We start from the raw sequence: 20,440 nt of genomic DNA on the forward strand, positions 1-20,440 counted from the left end.
TCTCTGAAGGGAGGAGGGAACTTCCACTTTAACTAGGGCCTTGTCTAAATAAGATCTGAGTTGGGGAACTCAAGAGACTTCCATGGCCTTGGCAGCTCATGACAAGAGCCTAGGGTGATCACTGATGTTATAAATAAGAGTTTCAATTGTTAAATCAACAATGGGAGTCACTGTGCACCTACTCCCCACGTAGGATCTCTGTCCTTAATGTGTTGTACTATGCGAATTAACAGTAAAACTACTATTCAAACAGTACTCTACACTTTGTGGGTCTGTGTGGGTGCAGTCTGTTGAAATCTTTACTTAGTATACACTAAGTTGATCTTCTGTATATAAAGATAATTGAAAATGAATCTTGATGAAGAATGGGATGGGAGAAGGTGTGGGAGATGGGATGGTTGTGGGTGGGAGGGAGGTTGTGGAGGGAAAAGCCGCTATAATCCAAAAGTTGTACGTTGGAAATTTATATTTATTAAATAAAAGTTGAAAAAAAATACAAAAAAAAGACATGTTCATGCTAAAGCTTACAGCACACTGACAGTCACTAACCAAACTAAGATGTCATTTGATGAGTGGAAAGTTTCAAGTTTCATTTCTCTTTTTAACTAAGAAAGTAGTTCAGTTTTTTAATTGATTTTATAGGTGCACATGAACACTGACAGGATGGATACAAAATATGTCCTAAGAAAAACTACGAGAACATTCAACTTTAAAGAGTAACATTAATGTGATGAAGATTTGACATCAAGTGTCACAACCCACTTCAATTCCATGGTACGATGACCATGTATTAAATCTGAGAGGGAGCAATGGAGTCAAAACGGCCTAAATGGAAGATTCATTTGGAAGCAACCAAATCTGCTTATATAAAGTAATTTATTATCTTAATATTCACTGCATAAAAATGCCATAGAAGGACTGAATAGAAACATGTGGAATCATTTGTTCATTTATTCATTAATATGTTGTCAAATTCAGTTTTCTATACACTATGTTTATTCCATTTTTGTACTAGTAGATACATATATTTAAAAAAATATTTAACTTATTATTATGAAGAAATTAAATATTTTTGAATCACTTTATTATTTGCTAGCAACAAAACTGAAACAAGTCTCATCCAATTCAATAAACCCATTTAAATACCTTGTTCAATGACAATGTCTCTGAATATCTAGTTTACACATTTCTATTCTACACAACACTGTTTTACCCTGTTACATGGTATACAGTTAAACATTTCCATAATAAACAAGTTTCTCTTTGATATTATTCAGAACAATTTCTTCATACTCCCCAGCAATCACTCAAATATATTAAAAATGTATCCTCCTTTAAAAGGCACACACATTTACAGGTTCAAATCTTTATTGTTTTAAAATTGTTCAGATCTTTTACAATACAATATTTTGTTATTTAAATGACCTCTAAATGGTTAATGTACAATGAATATCTTTTTCTGAAACTCAACCATGAAATATGATTTCATCAATTTGATTATTCTAAACAGAGTCATAGGATGTTGGGAAGGTTTGAGTGCTGCATTTCAAACAGTCAACGGCACAGACTCTTCCCTTTAGAACCCACATGATGGATCTGTTGAAAGTGCTTTTGAAGATTGCTGATAAACTATGGCTGATCTTAAAATCAGTCAATCAAATTAGAGGGTTTTTTGTTTGAAATATCAAAGGGCATTTAAAAAAAAAAATGAAAGAATTTGTTTTAGTCATCTACAGAGGCAAACTCAAAATTATGATTATCTGCATGCAATAACACTCCTTTTTAAATAGTATTGAAGAATTTACACATTTTATAAAGAATGTGTTAATGAGTGCAAGTATTCCGATACTGATTTCACAAAAGGACAAATGCTGGTAATAATAACTAACATTTAACACACCTAAGTTCAAGCTAATGTATATTTGACAGGCAATTAATATGGCTAATCATCAGCCACATAATGCACAGGGGATGCCCTTTGAGAAAATGAACTAATTTGGTCCGCAAGTCTAGAGTTATCTGGGTTTTTTTCTCTCTCTCCAAAAAAAAAAAAAAAAAAAAAAAAAAAGGCAGAAACAAAACCACTGTAATTCAGGCAAGGGCTTTGATGAATTTATTGTTCCTATAATATAGCCAGTTAAAAAGAAATGATGTACACCAATGAAGTATCTTGTCAGGTGACTTCTGTATAAAAAGATGGCCTGCTGTGTTTGGAGTGATTAATGAGCACTGCCAGACAAATCAGCAAAATGTCATAGTACATATATTAATTTTTTCCATTAAGTTATACTTTCTTATTCCACGACACAGCTTTCACTCGGTAAAACTTTGTTCCCAAAGGAACTTTAAATCTATTTTGTGCCTAAGAGGAAAGAAAGAGGGGGACGTGGTGTTACTTGATTAAACCAAATTACAGAGATATCCTCCTATCATACTACTCACTTCCAGAATATATTTGGGGGAATGGATGGGCATCTTTATCAAACCACACAAGATTTGTCCCTGTCCAACTGAGACTACAACTAATGATAGAAGCCAAAGTTGGTGGCCAAGTCTACGAAGTGAGCCATGTCACTATTTTAAATATCAAAGAATCCTCACTACTATACTTCAACTTGTATTAAGAGTTTTATGGGCCAGAGCTGGGCTCACTAGGCTAATCCTCCACCTAGCAGCGCCGGCACACTGGGTTCTAGTTCCGGTCGGGGCGCCGGATTCTGTCCCGGTTGCCGCTCTTCCAGGCCAGCTCTCTGCTGTGGCCTGGGAGTGCAGTGGAGGATGGCCCAAGTGCTTGGGCCCTGCACCCCATGGGAGACCAGGAGAAGCACCTGGCTCCTGCCTTCGGATCAGCGCGGTGCGCCAGCCGCAGCGCACCAGCCGTGGCGGCCACTGGAGGGTGAACCAACAGAAAAAGGAAGACCTTTCTCTCTGTCTCTCTCTCTATCCACTCTGCCTGTCAAAAAAAAAAAAAAAAAAAAAAAAAAGAGTTTTATAAAACTGAAAATCACACTGAGTAAAGAGGGCACCTCAGTAAGTTTCACCAATTCTTCAGGAATATTGGTGATGTTACTAGCAGGTCCATTTCAAAAAACCAAATACTTGAAACTACCTTTTTTCAATGGGAAGTACAGTACAAAATAGAAAACACTGACTCTACAAATAGCTTTTGCCTTTGTCATCAGTTATGCAAGATACTTCTTTTGCACAGAAGTTACACTAATAATAAAGAACAGAAACTATGTAGTTGTTTTCCTATATATAGGTTAATGAATTGTTGATAAACTATCCAAAGAAAAACAAATAATTATTAAAATTACTAGTTCAAACTCTGGTTAAATTTAAGCTTTAACCCAAATGAACTAAAGGCCAAGAACAGCACTAGAATAAATTCTCTATAAAGCAGTGTAAGAATCTTCTTTACAATTCATAGGCTATATCACATGATGTAGTTCTTACCTTTTTGGCTTGACAATATTCCTTCTCCATTACTTTTCCAAGTACCCAGGGTCTTCTAGATGCACCTGAAGCTAATTAATCAAGCTGTTAAATTTCTTTTTTGAAAGTACAGTTATAATTATTTATGAGAATAATTTTAATGTCAAAACATACTAACGGAGCACTGAAATGCTTAATGATTTATAAAACTGAATTCATGTTGCTTTTCACCAGTAGTACATGGTTTTTATTATTTGTTAACTAAATGCACAGAGCACATCATTTCTTCAAAGAACTAATTATAGTTCAGGAAAAACCAGTAATGTAAGTACAAATCATAAACAAATATATCTGGAAGTTCTAAGCTAACTCAACAGTGCCATCTACTGAAAGAGCTAACAAAGTTAACCTTTTCAGTTTCTGAAAGCCGACAAAACATATTTACAAAAATCAAAGCAAAACACTGATTTAGAGGGACAGCACTTTTAACCAAGTCCTTAAAGGCACACACGCACACCAGAATAGCTGGCAAGGTAACGTAAACATAGTTGGTGCCCAATAAATAACAAGGGTAAAGAACTAAATAAATTCTAGATGGGCAGTGCTTTGTGAGAAGGGGAGAGGAACAATACTGGAGAACATAGAATGAGAAGGCTAGTTCTCAGAACCAATGCAATATAAGCTAAAAGATGAATACTCATTCCCCTTTAAATTAAAAGTAAAGATGATTTTTAAAACATCCAGTCAATAAATTCTTCTCTTTTAGCTAAAACTGTTTAGATTCCCAACAAAAGTCCTAACAGATTTTTATTCCACTAAAAACAATTTTCCAGAGCACAGACTGTAGCACAGAAGATTAAGCTACCACTTGTGATGCCAGCATCCCATACTGGTATGTTGATTGGAGTCCCAACTGCTCTGCTTCCAATCTAGCTCCCTGCCAATGTGCTTGAGGAGGCAGCAGAGAATGGCTGAAGTATCTGGGTCCCTGCCACTCACGTGGGAGAACTGGGTAGAATTTTAAGCTCCTGTCTTGGCCACTGGGGAATGAGCCAGCAGATGGAAGATCTCTATGTCTATCTGTCTCTATGTAACTCCGCCATTCAAAGAAAAACAAAATTGCCAAGGCATACATGAAAGTTATCCTGAATAAATTACCAGAAATGAACTGATTATATAAGCATATTGTCATGTGACAGAAAAATAAAAGACCCTGGACAGTAGGAGGTAAAAAATACTCTGGGGGCCGGCACTGTGTGTAATGGGTTAAGCCTCCAACTGTGACATTGGCCATCCCAGATGGGAGCTGGTTTTAGTCCCAGCTGCTCCACTTCTGATCCAGCTCCATGCTGATGGACCTGGGGAAAGCAGTGTTAGATGACTTAAGTGTTTGAGCCCCTGCACCCATGTGGGAGACAGGGATGAAGTTCCTGGCTTTGGCCTGGCCCAGCACTAGCATTGTGGCCCTTTGGGAAGAAAACCAGAGGATGGAAGATCTCTCTCCATATCTCTCCCTCTCTGTAACTCTGCCTTTCAAATACATAAAATAAATCTTTTTAAGGAAGGAAGGAAGGAAGGGAGGGAGGGAGGGAGGGAGGGAGGGAGGAGAGAGGGAGGAAGGAGGGAGGCTCTGAAGAGTAAAATAGCACTTTATAACCAATTGATGACATCTGGAAATAATCAGTGAAAACCAAATACTCATATTATGTCAGAGCATGATGAGTCATACTATCCCAGGCACAAAGGCACTCTGGTAATCCCCTCACCCTCTGCAACAACACAGGGGTAGCAGGATCTTAATTGGCACCAAATGTTATGTATTTCTCAAAGGAATTTTGAAAAGGAAGAGGGGGGCAGGAGGGGTGGTTTGGGTAATTTATGGTTAATAAGAATCCTTAAATAAATTCTTTCTTACAGGACTTGTGAGGGCCTTATAATGGTAAAATGCATTGGAAGGGGAGTTGACAAAATTTTCCAGACTTAAACACTGAACTCTGCCTAGGCTTAGGAAATGCACACTGAAGGGCTGTGATGTAACTTACGCTCATATGATTCTAGGGGGAAAAAAGTATGCATTCATCTATGTCTATTTAGACACACATGCATGTAGAGGTAATACAAAAGGGACAAAAAGTCAATACTACATTAATTTTTGCAACATGTTTCTAAACTTAAGAGATTATTTTCAAAAAGAAAGTTTAAATAAATGAAGAATTTAAAAAGCCACACAAATAAAATAAAAATACCCATCAAATTCACTGGTTTCAAGGCAGGAAAAACTAGGCTCATCTTAGTTTTTATGGTTACTGGACTGCTCTAACTATGAGCATTACTGCTAATATCCCTCCAGGAGCTGTGATGGAATAGCCCTTACTGGCCTGCTTTAAGAAATGATATGACTCTGTTCATAAGTTACTCCTAACAGAAACATCAAAGAAAAAGGACACATGTTGGGGCCGGCGCTGCGGCATAGCGGGTAAAGCCACTGCCTACAGTGCTGGCATCCCACGTGAGCCCCGATTCAAGTCCTGGCTGCTCTACTTCTCTACTTTCAGCTCTCTGCTATGGCCTGAGAAAATAGTGGAAGATGATCCAAGTGCTTGGGCCCCTGCACCCACATGGGAGACCTGGAAGAAGCTCCTGGCTTTGGATTGGCTCAGCTCCATAGCGGCCATTTGGGGAATGAAACGGTGGGTGCAGGATCTCTTTCTCTCTGCCTCTCTGTAACTATGCCTTTCAAATAAATAAATAAATAAATAAAATAAAAAAGGACATACGTTTATTATCATAAATAAATTTAGGCGAGGTATATCATATCTACTCTTTAGGAAAAACAGGTTGTACTTAAGAATTCTGAAAATACAGTTCTTGCAATTGCTGGAGTATAAGATGTTTGCGGCCAGCACCACGACTCACTAGGCTAATCCTCTGCCTTGCAGCGCCGGCACACGGGGTTCTAGTTCCGCTCGGGGTGCCGGATGCTGTCCCGGTTGCCCCTCTTCCAGGCCAGCTCTCTGCTGTGGCCAGGGAGTGCAGTGGAGGATGGCCCAAGTGCTTGGGCCCTGCACCCCATGGGAGACCAGGATAAGTACCTGGCTCCTGCCATCGGATCAGGGCGGTGCGCCGGCCGTAGCGTGCCGGCTGCGGCAGCCATTGGAGGGTGAACCAACGGCAAAGGAAGACCTTTCTCTCTGTCTCTCTCTCTCACTGTCCACTCTGCCTGTCAAAAAAAAAAAAAAAAAAAAAAAAAGATGTTTGCATCATTCCACTTCTAATCAGTTAACTCACTGCATGAACCACATTCTAATTTGGAACTGTTGATAGAATATACAAAAATAATCTAGATAATGTGGATTTCATTTTTTAAAAAAGTATAAGGCACAGTTTCCTCTCAGTGACTTAATTTGAATATAACTAGACAACAGGAAAAAAAATCTTTTTTGTATTCTTTCCATTTCAGGCTTAGTATTTTAGCCATGGTTGTGACACTTACCACCCTCACCTGGTTTGAGATCCAGGGCAGGCAGAGACTCTGAGTGCAGGAAATATAAAGTAGGACTAACAGTAAACAAAACATAATTGTCGTGGCGTTCATCTAGGATGATGAGTACCAAATCTCCCACCTGAAAACTGGATAAAGGAATACAATTTTATTACCCTAGGGTGAGCTATAATCAATCACTCTACTCTGAAAACTTAAGTACATATTCTGCTCAACTGTATGTTAAAATAGGAAGGCAATATTAAATTTCACATTCATATGATAATCTTTGTATTCTCAACTGCTCCTAACAGGAGTGCTGCTCAGGTACAAAATATTAAAAAGATGATATCAGCAATTGTCAAAGATCACACGTTTCCTAAATTGTGCTTCCACTATCTAAATTTACAAAGAGGAAAAAAACTGCTCATATGAGCTTTAGTAACAACACCTTTACAGTTTATCTATCCGTTTTTGTTCAAATCTTTCATTTTATACAAAGAAACAAATTCAGAGAGATCTTATTTACAGTTACAGTAGCAAAGACAGTGTTAGATTCTGCTACTCCACTTTCCAGGCAAAGTGTTGCTGAAAAAAACAACTAAGCTAGGACCATGTGCTTACATGGGTTTAAACAAATGGTTATTACACTTGTAATATTTGGGTATGGGTCTGAAGGAAGGGAACAAAGAAAAAAGAGAGGATACAACTGCTTGCAAGCTTACGTATTACTTTTTAGAACCTTTTCAGAACTGTTGCTCAAAACTTCAACAGGCCGTCAAAAACTCATCTCAGATTTCCTGGTTGTCAAGATGATTTAATGAAACAGGTTCTCAAAATCAGCTTTGCAGTCTTTAGAGGAAACTAGCTTTTCATTCATTAATGGACAATCGTAAAAATGCTTACTAGTAGCCTAATGATGTGGCAGGCAGTTTTAGGTAAACATACTAACATGTTAAAAGTAAAAAAAATTTAAAAACTCATCTTTCTCAGGGCTGGCACTGTGGTATAGTAGGCTAAGCCTCTGCCTGCAGCACCAGCGTCCCATATGGGCAACAGTTCATGTCCCAGCTGCTCCTCTTCCAATCCAGCTCTCTGCTAATGGCCTGGAAGAGCAGCAGAAGATGGCCCAAGTGCTTGTACCCCTGCACCCACTTTGGAGACCCGAAAGAAGCTCCTGGCGCCTGGCTTTGGATTGGCCTAGCTCTGACTGTGCAGCCATTTGGGGAATGAACTGGCACATGCAAGATTTCTCTCTCTCCCTCTCTCTAACTCTGCCTCTTACATAAACAAATCTAAAAAAAAAAAAAAAAAAAAAAAAAAAAAAAAAAACACCTCATCTCTGTGTAATCTTTAAAAAATCATGAATGAATCCCTCCCTGCCCATTCTGATCTGACATACAGCTGGTTCTGACGGATACCGTCAACCCTTTAAAAACATTCAAAGACAAAATTCTAGTGAGACGTGAAAGGTCAAAACCACTGATATCTGATAATCAAAACTTCTGCAAACACACCTATCATAAATAAAATAAAGGTATTTAAAATAAAGTGTATCTATTACTTATATACTTCAGTAATTTTTGCATCCTTCCTGTCAGGTAAAGACTGATCACTATTCATGAGTTGCTAATAAAGTTTTTGTTTTATTCTAGAGCACCTTTCAAATAACCCAAGCCAAAGAAAAACTATCACTACGGAATAAATTCAGTGCAGTAAATTCAATTGGATCAAATGATACACTTCATGTTTTTTGAACTTGTACAAATGAAAGCTGAGTAACAGAAATGAGGACATCTGACAAATTAAAAAGAAATAAGACTTTCAAATCTAAAATGAAAAAGACTAAACAAATAGGTGGGATTCTAAAAAAGTGGCACCAGCTGAAAACTAGAATTAAAAAGGCCTAAAGGAAATATATGATAAGGATAAAGCTAGAGAAGTAAAGTGTTGGAACGCAATTCTAATGTTTCCAGGATAACAAATGAGAAAAATTTTGTGTGTCAACAGAAAACTGTTACTGCAGCAAAACATTCCGCTACTCACTGACTGCAATGGAATGATTATTAGATTTTCATTAAGTAATAATTCAAGTCACCAAATTTTTGTCCACCAAACAAAAACCAAAACTAAAAATACTTACTCTCTTATAGCTATCTTTTCAGAATGCCTTGAAGATACAGAAGACATACTCTGAGACATCTAAAAAAAAGAACTTCATGAACATTTCAGAATATTATAGCACCAAATATATTTACTGTATATTTAGTGTAAAAATTTGTTTAAATGGGCTATTCTATCTTCAAGTCTGTGTCTCTCCTTTCAAGCACACAAACCTAAAATGTAGAACTTATGTTCATTAATATAATTTTTTGAAACAATCAGTTTCATTAAATAAATGCACCTACACTTTCAGTTATTTTAGATAAGTTAGATTAAAAACTGATTTTAGAATCACATGTTATTTAATCTTAAAATATAGAAAAACAGATTGAAAAATTTTAAAAACAGTTTGAAAACTATAGCATATCAGTTTTAAAACCTTTTCTTTGACAAATACAGCAAGAACAACAAAAGGGATTATTTTTTAAAAATCAAGTCTGAGGGACTGGCAACATGGTGCAGTGGGTTAAGTCACTGCCTGCAATGCCAGCATCCCATGTAAGTACAAGTTCAAGTCCTGCTTGGTCCACTTATGATCCAGCTCCTTTTAAAAAATTATTTATTTGAGAGGCAGAGTTAGAGAGAGAGAGAGTCAGAGATAAAGACAGAGGGATAGAAAGAGAGGTCTTCCATTCTCTGGTTCACTCCCCAAATGGCCTAAACAGCCAGAGCTGGGCGGATCCGAAACCAGGAGCCAGACACTTCTTCTGTGTCTCCCACATGGCTGAGGGGCCCAAGCACTTGGGCCATCTTCCACTGCTTTCCCAGGTGCATTTCCAGGGAGCTGGATGGGAAGTGAAGTAGCCAGGATTTGAAATGGGGCCCATATGGGATGCTGGCACCACAGGCAGAGGCTTTACCTGCTACACCACAACACCAGCCCCAGTATGGCTCCCTTCTAATATGCCTGGGAAGGCTGTGGTTGAGGGCCCAAGTACTTGGCCACTGCTACTTACATGGCAGATTCAGATGGAGCACTGGGCTCTTGGCTCCCACCTGGCACAGCCCCTGCTGTTGCAGCCATTTGGGGAATGAACCAGTAGATGGAATGTCTATGTAACTTTGCCTTTCAAATAAATAAATCTTAAAAAAATAATTAATTCTAAAAGTAAGTTGAAAAGTTTCCAATAATAATTAAACTGTTTCAAGGGCATTATAAATGAAAGTTTTTAGAACTGGACAAAAAAAGAAAGTACCTGCTATATTGAAATATTGATTCACTATAAAATGGGCTACTGCTACAACTGGGTGAAGTTACAGGTTAAAGTAAGCCCAAGGCAACTCAGAAAATTATCAGAGGGTCTTTGATCAGATACCTTCATTTTAATAAAGAAAAGACTGATGAAAGGACGTGATGTATTAGAATTACACACACCACTGGGAATGACCATGTTAGCCTTTTAGGAAGCTTATGAAGCACAGCTCTAATTTTTAATCCATTCAGTGACTTAATAATAACTAAGATCACAAAAGCATTTAATTATGGAACCCTGAGAAATAAGTCTTATTAGAATCAGAGAATATGGCATGAATACTTCTCATTGTTTCTAAAAGTGTCTTAATATGGTAGTTCATTTAGAATCTTAAAATTCACTGAGACATTTTTATATCCAAAATAAGAAAAGGATTGAATCAATAGTCACAGGTGACTAACTCTGACCTAACTTGAACACCAAGAATCAAGTCATTAACAACAAAATAGCTCAACAAAACACTTGAAATAAATTAATCAAAGTGCCCTTTCTTCAGATGGTCAATCATCCTAATGAATAATTTTAAAATGTCAAGTTCATCAGGGAAAAACTTACCAGTCTTTGATTTAACCGCTTATTTTCTTCTTCCTTTAACTGCAGTGTCTGCAAGTAGAAAGAACAGTCCTATGGTTTATCTTTGTGCCCACTCAAATAAATCCAAATAGAACAACTCTCAAACAGTTTCTATCCTGGGGCCAGCGCTGTGGTATAGAAGGTTAAGCCACCACCTGCAGTGCCAGCATTCCATATTGGTGCTCCACTTCTGATCCAACTCCCTGCTAACGCACCTGGGAAAGCAGCAGAAGATGACCCAAGTGCTTGGGCCCCTACACTCATGTGGAAGATTGGGAGAAGCTCCTGGCCTCAGCCTGGCCCAGACCTGGCCACTGCAGTCATTGGGTGAGTGAACTAGTGGATGGAAGATATCCCCCCTCCCTCCCTTCTCCCCCCTTCTCCTTATCTCTCTCTGCCCTTCATATAAATAAATCAATCTTAAAAAAAAAAAAAAATGTTCCTATCCTGGTTCCACCTTTGATTCCAGATTCCTGCTACTGTGTACTCTGGGAGGAACAGGTACTTGGATCCCTGCAATCTTTGGAGGAGACTTGGATTGAATTCTGTGCTCCCTGCTTCAGCCTGGCCCAGTCCTGGATGCTGTGGGTATTTCAAAAGAGAACAGCGAGTGCAAGATCTCTATCACTCTTCCAAATAAATAAATGAATAAATTTTTTTTAAAAAAGTTTCTGTGTTCAAACTAATGTTCAGGTATGGAAGGTTAATGAGGATACCATTTTTATATATCTTTTGCAACTGTTTTAATTATTTACTGGCTTAATGAGAACAAGGTAGTTTTTTTGAGGTTTCTACGTAAGGATTATCAAGCTTTAATATGCACCTGAAACATCAATACAACTTGCTAATATGCAGTAAACACCCAAGATCTTCCTCCATAAACTAATAGGTCTCATCTAAGAGGAGGAATCTGAATTTAAACAGTCATCTCAGTTGATCCTGAGGTGGGTAACCACAAAAGAATAGGGGTGTGCATCTGGAACCATGGTAAAGATTCCATGTCATATGGAAATGCCTGGGTTTGATTTTCAACTGTGCTTCTGATTCCAGCTTCCTGTTAGCCTGCACCCTGGCAGGCAGCAGGTGATGCTTCAGGTAGTTGGGATCCTGCCACTCAAGCAATTTGAGATCCAGACTGAGTGCAGACTCCTGGCTTCAGCCTGACCCAGAAGAGGCTGCTGCTGGCATCTGGTGAGTGAACTAGCAAATGGATGGAAGATTCATTCTCTCTCTCTCTCTCTCTCTCTTCCCTGTACTCTGCCCCATAGCTTTTCAAATAAAAAAACCAAAACAATATAATAATTCTGTATTTGAACAAGTTGTGCTATTTTGACTGGATTTTTATCATAAAATTAAGCTTGTAGAAAGATAATGCCAAAAATCTTAAAGTAAAAAAACAAGTCTATGAATAAAGATTTGCCAAACATGTACAATTTTATACACAATTACAGAGAAACCTTTTATGGTCAGTTTTCTTCTGCTCCTTTCAATTAAACTTTACTAAAAACGTAACTTAAAAAAAAATCACATAATTCCTTTTTTCATTATATTTTTGTCCATTTCCAAAATAAAATACTTAATAATTTCTTTCTGAAATGTATAAAATTCACATGTATAATTTTACTGAACTCTAATAAGAACAAATAAGAGTCTTGAAATACCACTGCCTACTGTTTAGCCACTAGGAATGCAAATGATATGACTTCTCAAAACATTAACAAAGACAGTACATTATATGTTTTGAAAATCAGTTTCCACAATTGCATATCAGAAGTGAACATATTACAAATGGCATTTTAAGAAGAGAATGTACTTACACGTTCTAACAGCATTATCCTCTGTTTTTCTTCAGATAGTGTATGGATATTTTCTCTAAAAGTGAGAGAATGATTTTAGCTTTTTGAAATTCTGAACTTTATATTTTTCAATTAAGAATTTAGAGATGTAAATCTACACGTTATAACAAATTTATAATTTGTACTAATTTTTAAACCAGCTTATTTAAAATTAGGACACATTCTAGTATTGTTTACTTATTGTACCAAGACTTTGGTCAATAAATCTTTTGAAATTATAACCAAAACTTTGTGTATACAGTTATGTTGGGCTAATCTCTTTAAATTTCACATTTTTTTGCAAGGCTTAAGAACCATTCTTCTTAATCTGAATGAGTGAACCTATGTTACTAAGAACATCAACAGACTTACTAAATGACTGTAATGCAGTCACTATCCCACATGTGCTCTTGTCCATTATAGTAAAACACCCAAAGCATAACTACAAAAGTGAAAAAATTCAAAAATTAAAAAGAAGGGAAAATATTGCTAAGGTTTTAAAATTCTTCTATAGGTATAATTTCCCCAATTTTTTTGTACCATGTTAATTCTTCAAGGAAGAGGTTCTGCCTAATACAAAGTAATGAAGACTTACTCCTGTGAGAGGTTTATAATATTAATTTTTATATTTAAGTCTATGATCTATTGTAAGTTATTGTACATGGGGAGGAAAGGGACCAATTTCACCCTTTTGCATGTGGATATCCAGCTGTCCCAGCACCATTTGTTGAAAGGCAATGATTTCCTGTATTAAGATGTCTTGTATCTTGGACTGTAATGTAGGAATTAATTTCTGAAATCACAAATCTATTCCATTGATATATATGTCAGGCCACTACCATCATGGCTTATTACTTTAGTTTACAAATTTTTAAAGCCTGGCAACTTTTTTCTTTAAGATGTTTTGGCAATTCTGGGTCCCTTAGTATTCCATATTAATTTCATGATTAGCTTGTCCTTTTCTGCAACAGGAGGCAGTTGTGAGGAGTACATTGTGATATAGTGGGCCCATGACACCTACCTCAGATGTGGGCACCAGTGCAAGTGGCAACTACTCCAATTCCAATCCAGCTCCTTGCTAATGTGCTTGGGAAAGCAGTGGAAGATGGTTCAAGTCCTTGGGCTCCTGTACCCATGTGGGATACCCAGACAAAGCTCCCAGCTCCTGGAAGTTGAGTCCTGGCTGTTCTGATTCCAATCTATCTTCTTGCTAATGTGCCTGGGAAGGCAACTGAAGATGACCCAAGCACTTAAGTCTTGCCACTGGTGATACAGAAAAGAGAACCATTCTCTGATTCACTTGACAAAGGGCCACAATGGCCAGGGAGGCCAGGCTGAAGCCAGGAACATGGAACTCCCTCTGGGTATCCCATGTATATGCCAAGTAGTGTACTAGAAGTATATTTTGCATTTATTTGAAAATGAATTAATGATAGTAAATGAGTTACAATGTAGAAAGTCTGTTTAGTGAATATTCAAATAAATACAAAATACAAATATGTGGATTGAAGCAGAACATAACCACAAATCTGATTTTTATGTTTATAAGATGTTAAGTTAATAATACTTGTAAATTATAGATGAAAAGAATCATACTGACAATTTTATCTTGTTAAATTCCATGCAGTTTGAATATGACATAGTTGTCATGACTTCTAATGAAGTATTTGAGTAATGAAAAGTAAAGGCTAGATAGAAAATCTCCTTATGTAATCATATTCACTGATTACTTGGAAAGAATTATGTAATCATCTCAGTAGTAGTAGATCTGTCAATTGATAAAGTGACGGTTCTTAATTAAATATAACTTTAAAAAAAAAAAATATCTGTGGGGACGGTGCTGTGGCATAGCAGAATAGCTGCCGTCCGCAGCGCCTGCATCTCACATGGGCTCCAGCTCAAGTCCTGGCTGCTCCACTTCCGATCCAGCTCTCTGATAATTTGTCTGGAAAAGCAGTAAAAGATGGCTCAAGTACTTGAGAAATTGCACCTACATGGGAGACCTGGAAGAAGCTCCAGGTTCCTGGCTTTAATTCAGCCTAGCTCCAGCTGTCACAGCCATTTGGGGAAGTGTACTAGTAGTGGATGGAAGATCTTTATCTTTAAAAATAAAAAAAACTCTGTAAACTAGCAATAGATTTGAACTACTCTTTTCCTTGAGAAGGTATTCAGTATGTTCTGAATAACTGAATAATTTATTTTCTGATATGAAATCAGAATGTATTGATGTATTGATCAATACCAGATGTATTGATTCCTTATTTTAGTTAATATAAATTTTTAGAATTCTGAGACTTACTCTGTGATTTGATACATACTTGAGTTGCAAAACTATTTTCTAAGATTATAACTGCATTGCTCTATTTCTTTAAAGCCTTATTTAACTTCATTGTTTCCTATGACTTAAGAGTTTCATACTCTGATTTTGTGTCTGAAAGTACTCATTCTCCTTTTAATCCATTTCTGATTCATTAGAGTGGATCACAGTCACACTTCAAAGCATCTATAAGTAAATAACTATTTTGGTGAACTGAGGAACAGGAGCCCTCTCCAGTTCTGAAATTCCCTCTAACTTCATGGGTGCAGGGGCCCAAGCACTTGGGCCATCTTGTACTGCTTTCTCAGGCCATAGCAGAGAGCTTGATTGGAAGTGGAGCAGCCAGGACTTGAACTGGTGCCCATATGGGATGTTGGCACTGCAGAAGGTGGCTTTACCTGCTACACCACAGCACCAGGCCCTTAACATCAACTCTTAAGCCCTAAACCTCTGCAAGTCTAAAGGTAACAAAGCTGTAGTATTTTTCTCCAAACTAGAGAAATCTACATCAATTTTGTACTTCAGAAACAGCCTATTGCTATTCCCCCACCAAAATAAATATATTGATTACTACAGAAACTCCATGACCTCCTAAGTAATGGACGGCAAAACTTAAACAGGCCCTTGTAAATGAGAACATTCCAACTCTATTACAGTGATATTATGGCAGTCCAGGTAAGTTTTGGTGCACATATTAGATGCAGTATGAAAACAACAAAATGATTAACCTGTTACATTAAAATTATTTCTCACAATTCCTTAACATAAAGAATTAAAATAGCACAATTTACAAGATATATGAGCTCTAAAGACTATAATATGTAATTTCTTCAGAGCTTTAGGGTATACAAACAAAACAGACATACCATTGGGCCAACTAACCAAAAAAATTAGACCCAAATCAATGAAACTAGAGATGAAAAGGGAAATGTGACGACACTAAAAAAATAAAAAGAATTACCAGAAATTACTTCAAAGAGGTATATGCCAACAAACTGGGAAACCTAGAGGAAATGAATAGATTCCTGGACACATATAACCAACCTAAACTGAGCCACAAAGACATAGAAAACCTAAACAGACCCATAACTGAGACAGAAAATGAATCCGTATTAAAGGCCCTCCCAACAAAGAAAAGCCCAGGAATGGACGGATTCACTGCTGAATTCTATCAGTCATTTAAAGAACTAACTCCAACTCTTCTTAAACTATCCAAAACAACTGAAAGAGAGGGAATCCTCCCAAATTCTTTCTATGAACCCAGCATCACCTTAATTCCTAAACCTGAAAAGGATGCAACAAAGAGAATTACAGACCAATTTCCCTGATGAATATGGACACAAAAATCCTCAACAAAATTCTAGCCAATGGAATCCAACAACACATCAGAAAGATCATCCACCCAGACCAAGTAGGATTTATCCCTGGTAGGCAAGAGTGGCTCAACATTCGCAAATCATTAAATGTGATACACCACATTAACAAACTGTTGAAGAAAAACCATGTGATTATCTCAACAGAGGCAGAGAAAGCATTTGATAAAATATAACACCCTTTCATGATGAAAACTCTAAACAAATTGGGTATAGAAAGAATATTCCTCAACACAATCAAGGCAATTTAAGACAAACCCACAGCCAGCATCATATTGAATGGGGAAAAGTTGGAAGCATTCCCACTGAAATTTGGCACCAGACAGGGAGGCCCACACTCACCATTGCTATTCAATATAGTTCTGGAAGTTTTAGCCAGAGACAGCCATTAGGCAACAAAAAGAAATCAAAGGGATACAAATTGGTAAGGAAGAAGTCAGACTATCCCTATTTGCAGATGACATGATTCTTTATGTAAAGGGACCAAAGAACTCCATTAAGAGACTATTGGAACTCATAGAAGAGCTTGGTAAAGTAGCTGGATATAAAATCAATACACAAAAATCGGCACCTTTTGTATACACAGACAACGCCATGGTTCAGAAAAAACTTCCGAGACCAATCTCATTCACAATAGCTACAAAAGAAAAATCAAATACCTTGGGATAAATTTAATCAAGGATGTCAAAGATCTCTATGATGAGAATTACAAAACATTAAAGAAAGAAACAGAAGAAGATACCAAAAAAATGAAAAAATATTCCATGTTCATGGATTAGAAGAATCAGTATCATCAAAATGTCCATTCTTATAAAAGCAATTTACAGATTCAAGGCAATACCAATCAAAATACCAAAAACATTCTTATAAGATCTAGAAAAAAAATGATGCTTAAATTCATATGGAGGCACAGGATAATTCAAATAGCTAAAGCAATCTTATACATACAAAAAAAACAGAGTTGGAGGCATCACAACACCAGATTTCAAGACATACTACAGGGCAGTTATAATCAAAACAGCATGATACTGGTAGAAAAACAGTCGACATGCCAGTGGAATGGAATAGAAACACCAGAATTCAATCCACACATCTACAACCAACTTACATTTGATCAAGGAGCTAAAATCAATTCCTGGAGCAAGGACAGTCTATTCAACGAATGGTGCTGGGAAAACTCAATTTCCACATGCAGAAGTATGAAGCAAGATTCCTATCTTACATGTTACACAAAAATCCACACAACATGGATTAAATATCTAAATCTACAACCCAACACCATCAAATTATTGGAGAAAACCTGCGAGATAATGGCACAGGCAAAGACTTCTTAGAAAAGACCCCAGAGGCACAGGCAGCCAAAGCCAAAATTAACAACTGGGATAAGGATACATCAAATTGAGAAATTTCTGTACTGTAAAACAAAGAGTCAGGAAAGTGAAGAGGCAACTGAAAGAATGGGAGAAATTATTTGAAAATTATGCAACTGATAAAGGATTAATAACCAGAATCTACAAAGAGATCAAGAAACTCCAAAACAACAAACAACCCACTCAAGAGATGGGCAAAGCACTTAAATAGACATTTTTCAAGAGGAAATCCAAATGGCCAACAGACATGAAAAAACGTTCATGATCACTAGCCATCAGGGATATGCAAATCAAAACCACAATGAGGTTTCACCTCACCCCAGTTAGAATGGCTTTCATACAGCAATCAACAAACAACAGATGCTGGAGATGATGTGGGAAAAAAGGCACATTAATCCACTGTTGGCGGGAATGCAAACTGGTAAAGCCACTATGGAAGGCAGTTTGGAGATTCCTCAGAAACCTGAATATAGCCCTACCATACAACCCAGCCATCCAACTCCTTGGAAGTTACCCAAGGGAAATTATATTGGCAAATCAAAGAGCTATCTGCACCTCCATGTTTACTGCAGCTCAATTCACAATAGCTAAGACATGGAATCAACTTAAATGCCCATCAACAGAAGACTGGATAAAGAAACTATGGGATACATACTCTATGTATTACTACATAGCTGTAAAAAGAAATGAAATCCAGTCATTTGCAACTAAATGGAGGAATCTGGAAAACATCATGTTGAGTGAAATAAGCCAATCCCAAAGGGACAAATGGCCCATGTTCTCCCTTGTATGTGACAACTAACTGAGTACCTAAAAGGAAACCTGCAGATGTGAAACTGACACTATGAGAAACAATGACTTGATCAGCCCTTGTCCTGTTGAGGAACAGCTTACTATTTTATTCTTTTCAGTATTTTCTTTTTCTACTTAATACCATCAGTTGAACTCTTTACTTAACATAGAATTATTCTATGGTGTTCAAACCAAATTAAAATTTGATCAGTTAAAAATAAGAGTGGGAATAAGAGAGAGAGGAGATGTACAGTTTGGCACACACTCACTTGGACTTACCCCTAATGGTAGAGCTAGAAACATGCCAGAGGATTATGGTTATGTGTGTGTATACATATACACACACACACACACACACACACACACACATATATACACTATGGAATATTACACAGCAGTAAAAAAAAATACTGTCATTTGCAACAAAATGGGTGAATCTGGAAAACATCATACTTAGTGAAATAAGCCAGTTCCAAAAAGACAAATACCATAATTTCTCCTGATCTGTGGTAACTGAGAGAGTACATAAAAGGAGATGTATACATGTGAAACTGACATTTGAGATCCGATGGTTGTTTACAGCCCTTGTTTCTATTGTTGAGGAACAGTGTTTTTTCCTCCTACTATTAGCTGAACTCTATTTAGTGTGTAGGGTTAATCTTATGAGTATAAAGTAAAGTGAAAACAGATCTTTATGAAAACTAAGAGTTGGGGGTCCGGTGCTGTGGCATGGTAGGTTGATCCTCCACCTGTGGTGCTGGCATCCCATATGGGCACTGGTTCTAGTCCCAGCTGCTCCTCTTTCAGTCCAGCTCTCTGGTATGGCTTGGGAAAGCAGCAAAATATGGCCGAAGCACTTGGGACCCTGCACCTGAGTGGAGACCCAGAAGAAACTTCCAGCTCCTGGCTTTGGATCAGCCCAGCTCTAGCTGTTGTGGCCATTTAGGGAGTGAACCAGGAAAAGGAAGACCGTTCTTGTTGTCTCTCCCTCTGTAACTCAACCTCTCAAGTAAAATTTTTTTTTTTTTTTAATTAAGAGTGATAATAGTAGATAGAGGAGGCAGAAGGGTGGACATGTGGGCAAGAAGAAGGGTACGGTGGGAATTCTATGTTTCTCAATATGTTATATGAAATACATAAAATCTGTATGCCTTAAATAAAATGCTGAAAATAAATAAATAAATAAATATCTTACATAACACAGTCGAAGACTGGCAAACTTACTGTACAGACATCATGCTTGTCTCCATTGCTGAATCCACTCTTCCTTCTTCTGCTGTTTCCAGGGCAGGTCTATCTATTTCACCTGGGACTTCAGGTGCACAAGCTCCATAGAGTTCTGGGGCTGCAGCTACATATGGTGAAGGAACAAAACTGCTGCTTCTCAACTTACTGACTTCTTCTTCAAGTTTTTTCTTTTCCTCAAGCAATCGAGCTCGATCTTCAGAAAGTGACTCTATCAAATCTGAAAGATCACCAAACTGAAATAAGCATACAAAATGGAAAAACCAAATGCATAATTTTTTCCACTTTAAAAAAGGAGCTAAAGAGACATCACAAACAGTACTAACCTTTGTCCCGTTCTTGTTGTTGCATTGTACTTTTCAACTTATCACTAAGATCATTTATTATGTTTTCTTTTCTCATTTTCTCTCTTGTTAAAACAGTGTTAAAATTGGTCTGGAACAACAGAATAATTATTTTAATTTTATGCCTACATTTAACAGAGAAGGCTGGGAAAATAAACTTGCAAATATTCTTTTCTGTGGTACAGTTACACATGTAGAAAATGTGAGTCATGAATGTTTATTTTAAATAAAAATGCTATATAAATGCTAAAGATTGCAT

General features: G+C 37.3%; 1 protein-coding gene across 5 annotated transcripts in view; it reads right to left on the reverse strand.

Annotated features, from left to right (window-relative positions):
• Positions 1-857: 857 nt before the first annotated feature.
• RB1CC1 (RB1 inducible coiled-coil 1) overlaps positions 858-20,440 on the reverse strand; it is a 102,623-nt gene continuing 83,040 nt past the window's right edge. The window contains exons 17-24 of one of the 5 annotated variants that reach the window (XM_051843730.3): positions 20,164-20,272; positions 19,817-20,057; positions 12,723-12,777; positions 10,888-10,935; positions 9,060-9,118; positions 6,938-7,065; positions 3,457-3,527; positions 858-2,362 (exon numbers count right to left, since the gene is read on the reverse strand). In XM_051843730.3, coding sequence (XP_051699690.1) covers positions 2,285-2,362; positions 3,457-3,527; positions 6,938-7,065; positions 9,060-9,118; positions 10,888-10,935; positions 12,723-12,777; positions 19,817-20,057; positions 20,164-20,272 — 789 coding nt within the window. In that variant the 3' untranslated portion in view covers positions 858-2,284. Of the gene's footprint in view, positions 2,363-3,456; positions 3,552-6,928; positions 7,066-7,887; positions 8,023-9,059; positions 9,119-10,887; positions 10,936-12,722; positions 12,778-19,816; positions 20,058-20,163; positions 20,273-20,440 lie in introns of those variants that run through there. The other 4 variants (XM_051843729.3, XM_051843732.2, XM_051843731.2 and 1 more) reach the window with 4 other exon arrangements.

Source organism: Oryctolagus cuniculus, chromosome 6, assembly GCF_051225735.1.
Source record: "Oryctolagus cuniculus isolate XC-2025 breed Fujian yellow rabbit chromosome 6, ASM5122573v1, whole genome shotgun sequence".
NCBI classification, from domain to species: Eukaryota; Metazoa; Chordata; class Mammalia; order Lagomorpha; family Leporidae; genus Oryctolagus; species Oryctolagus cuniculus.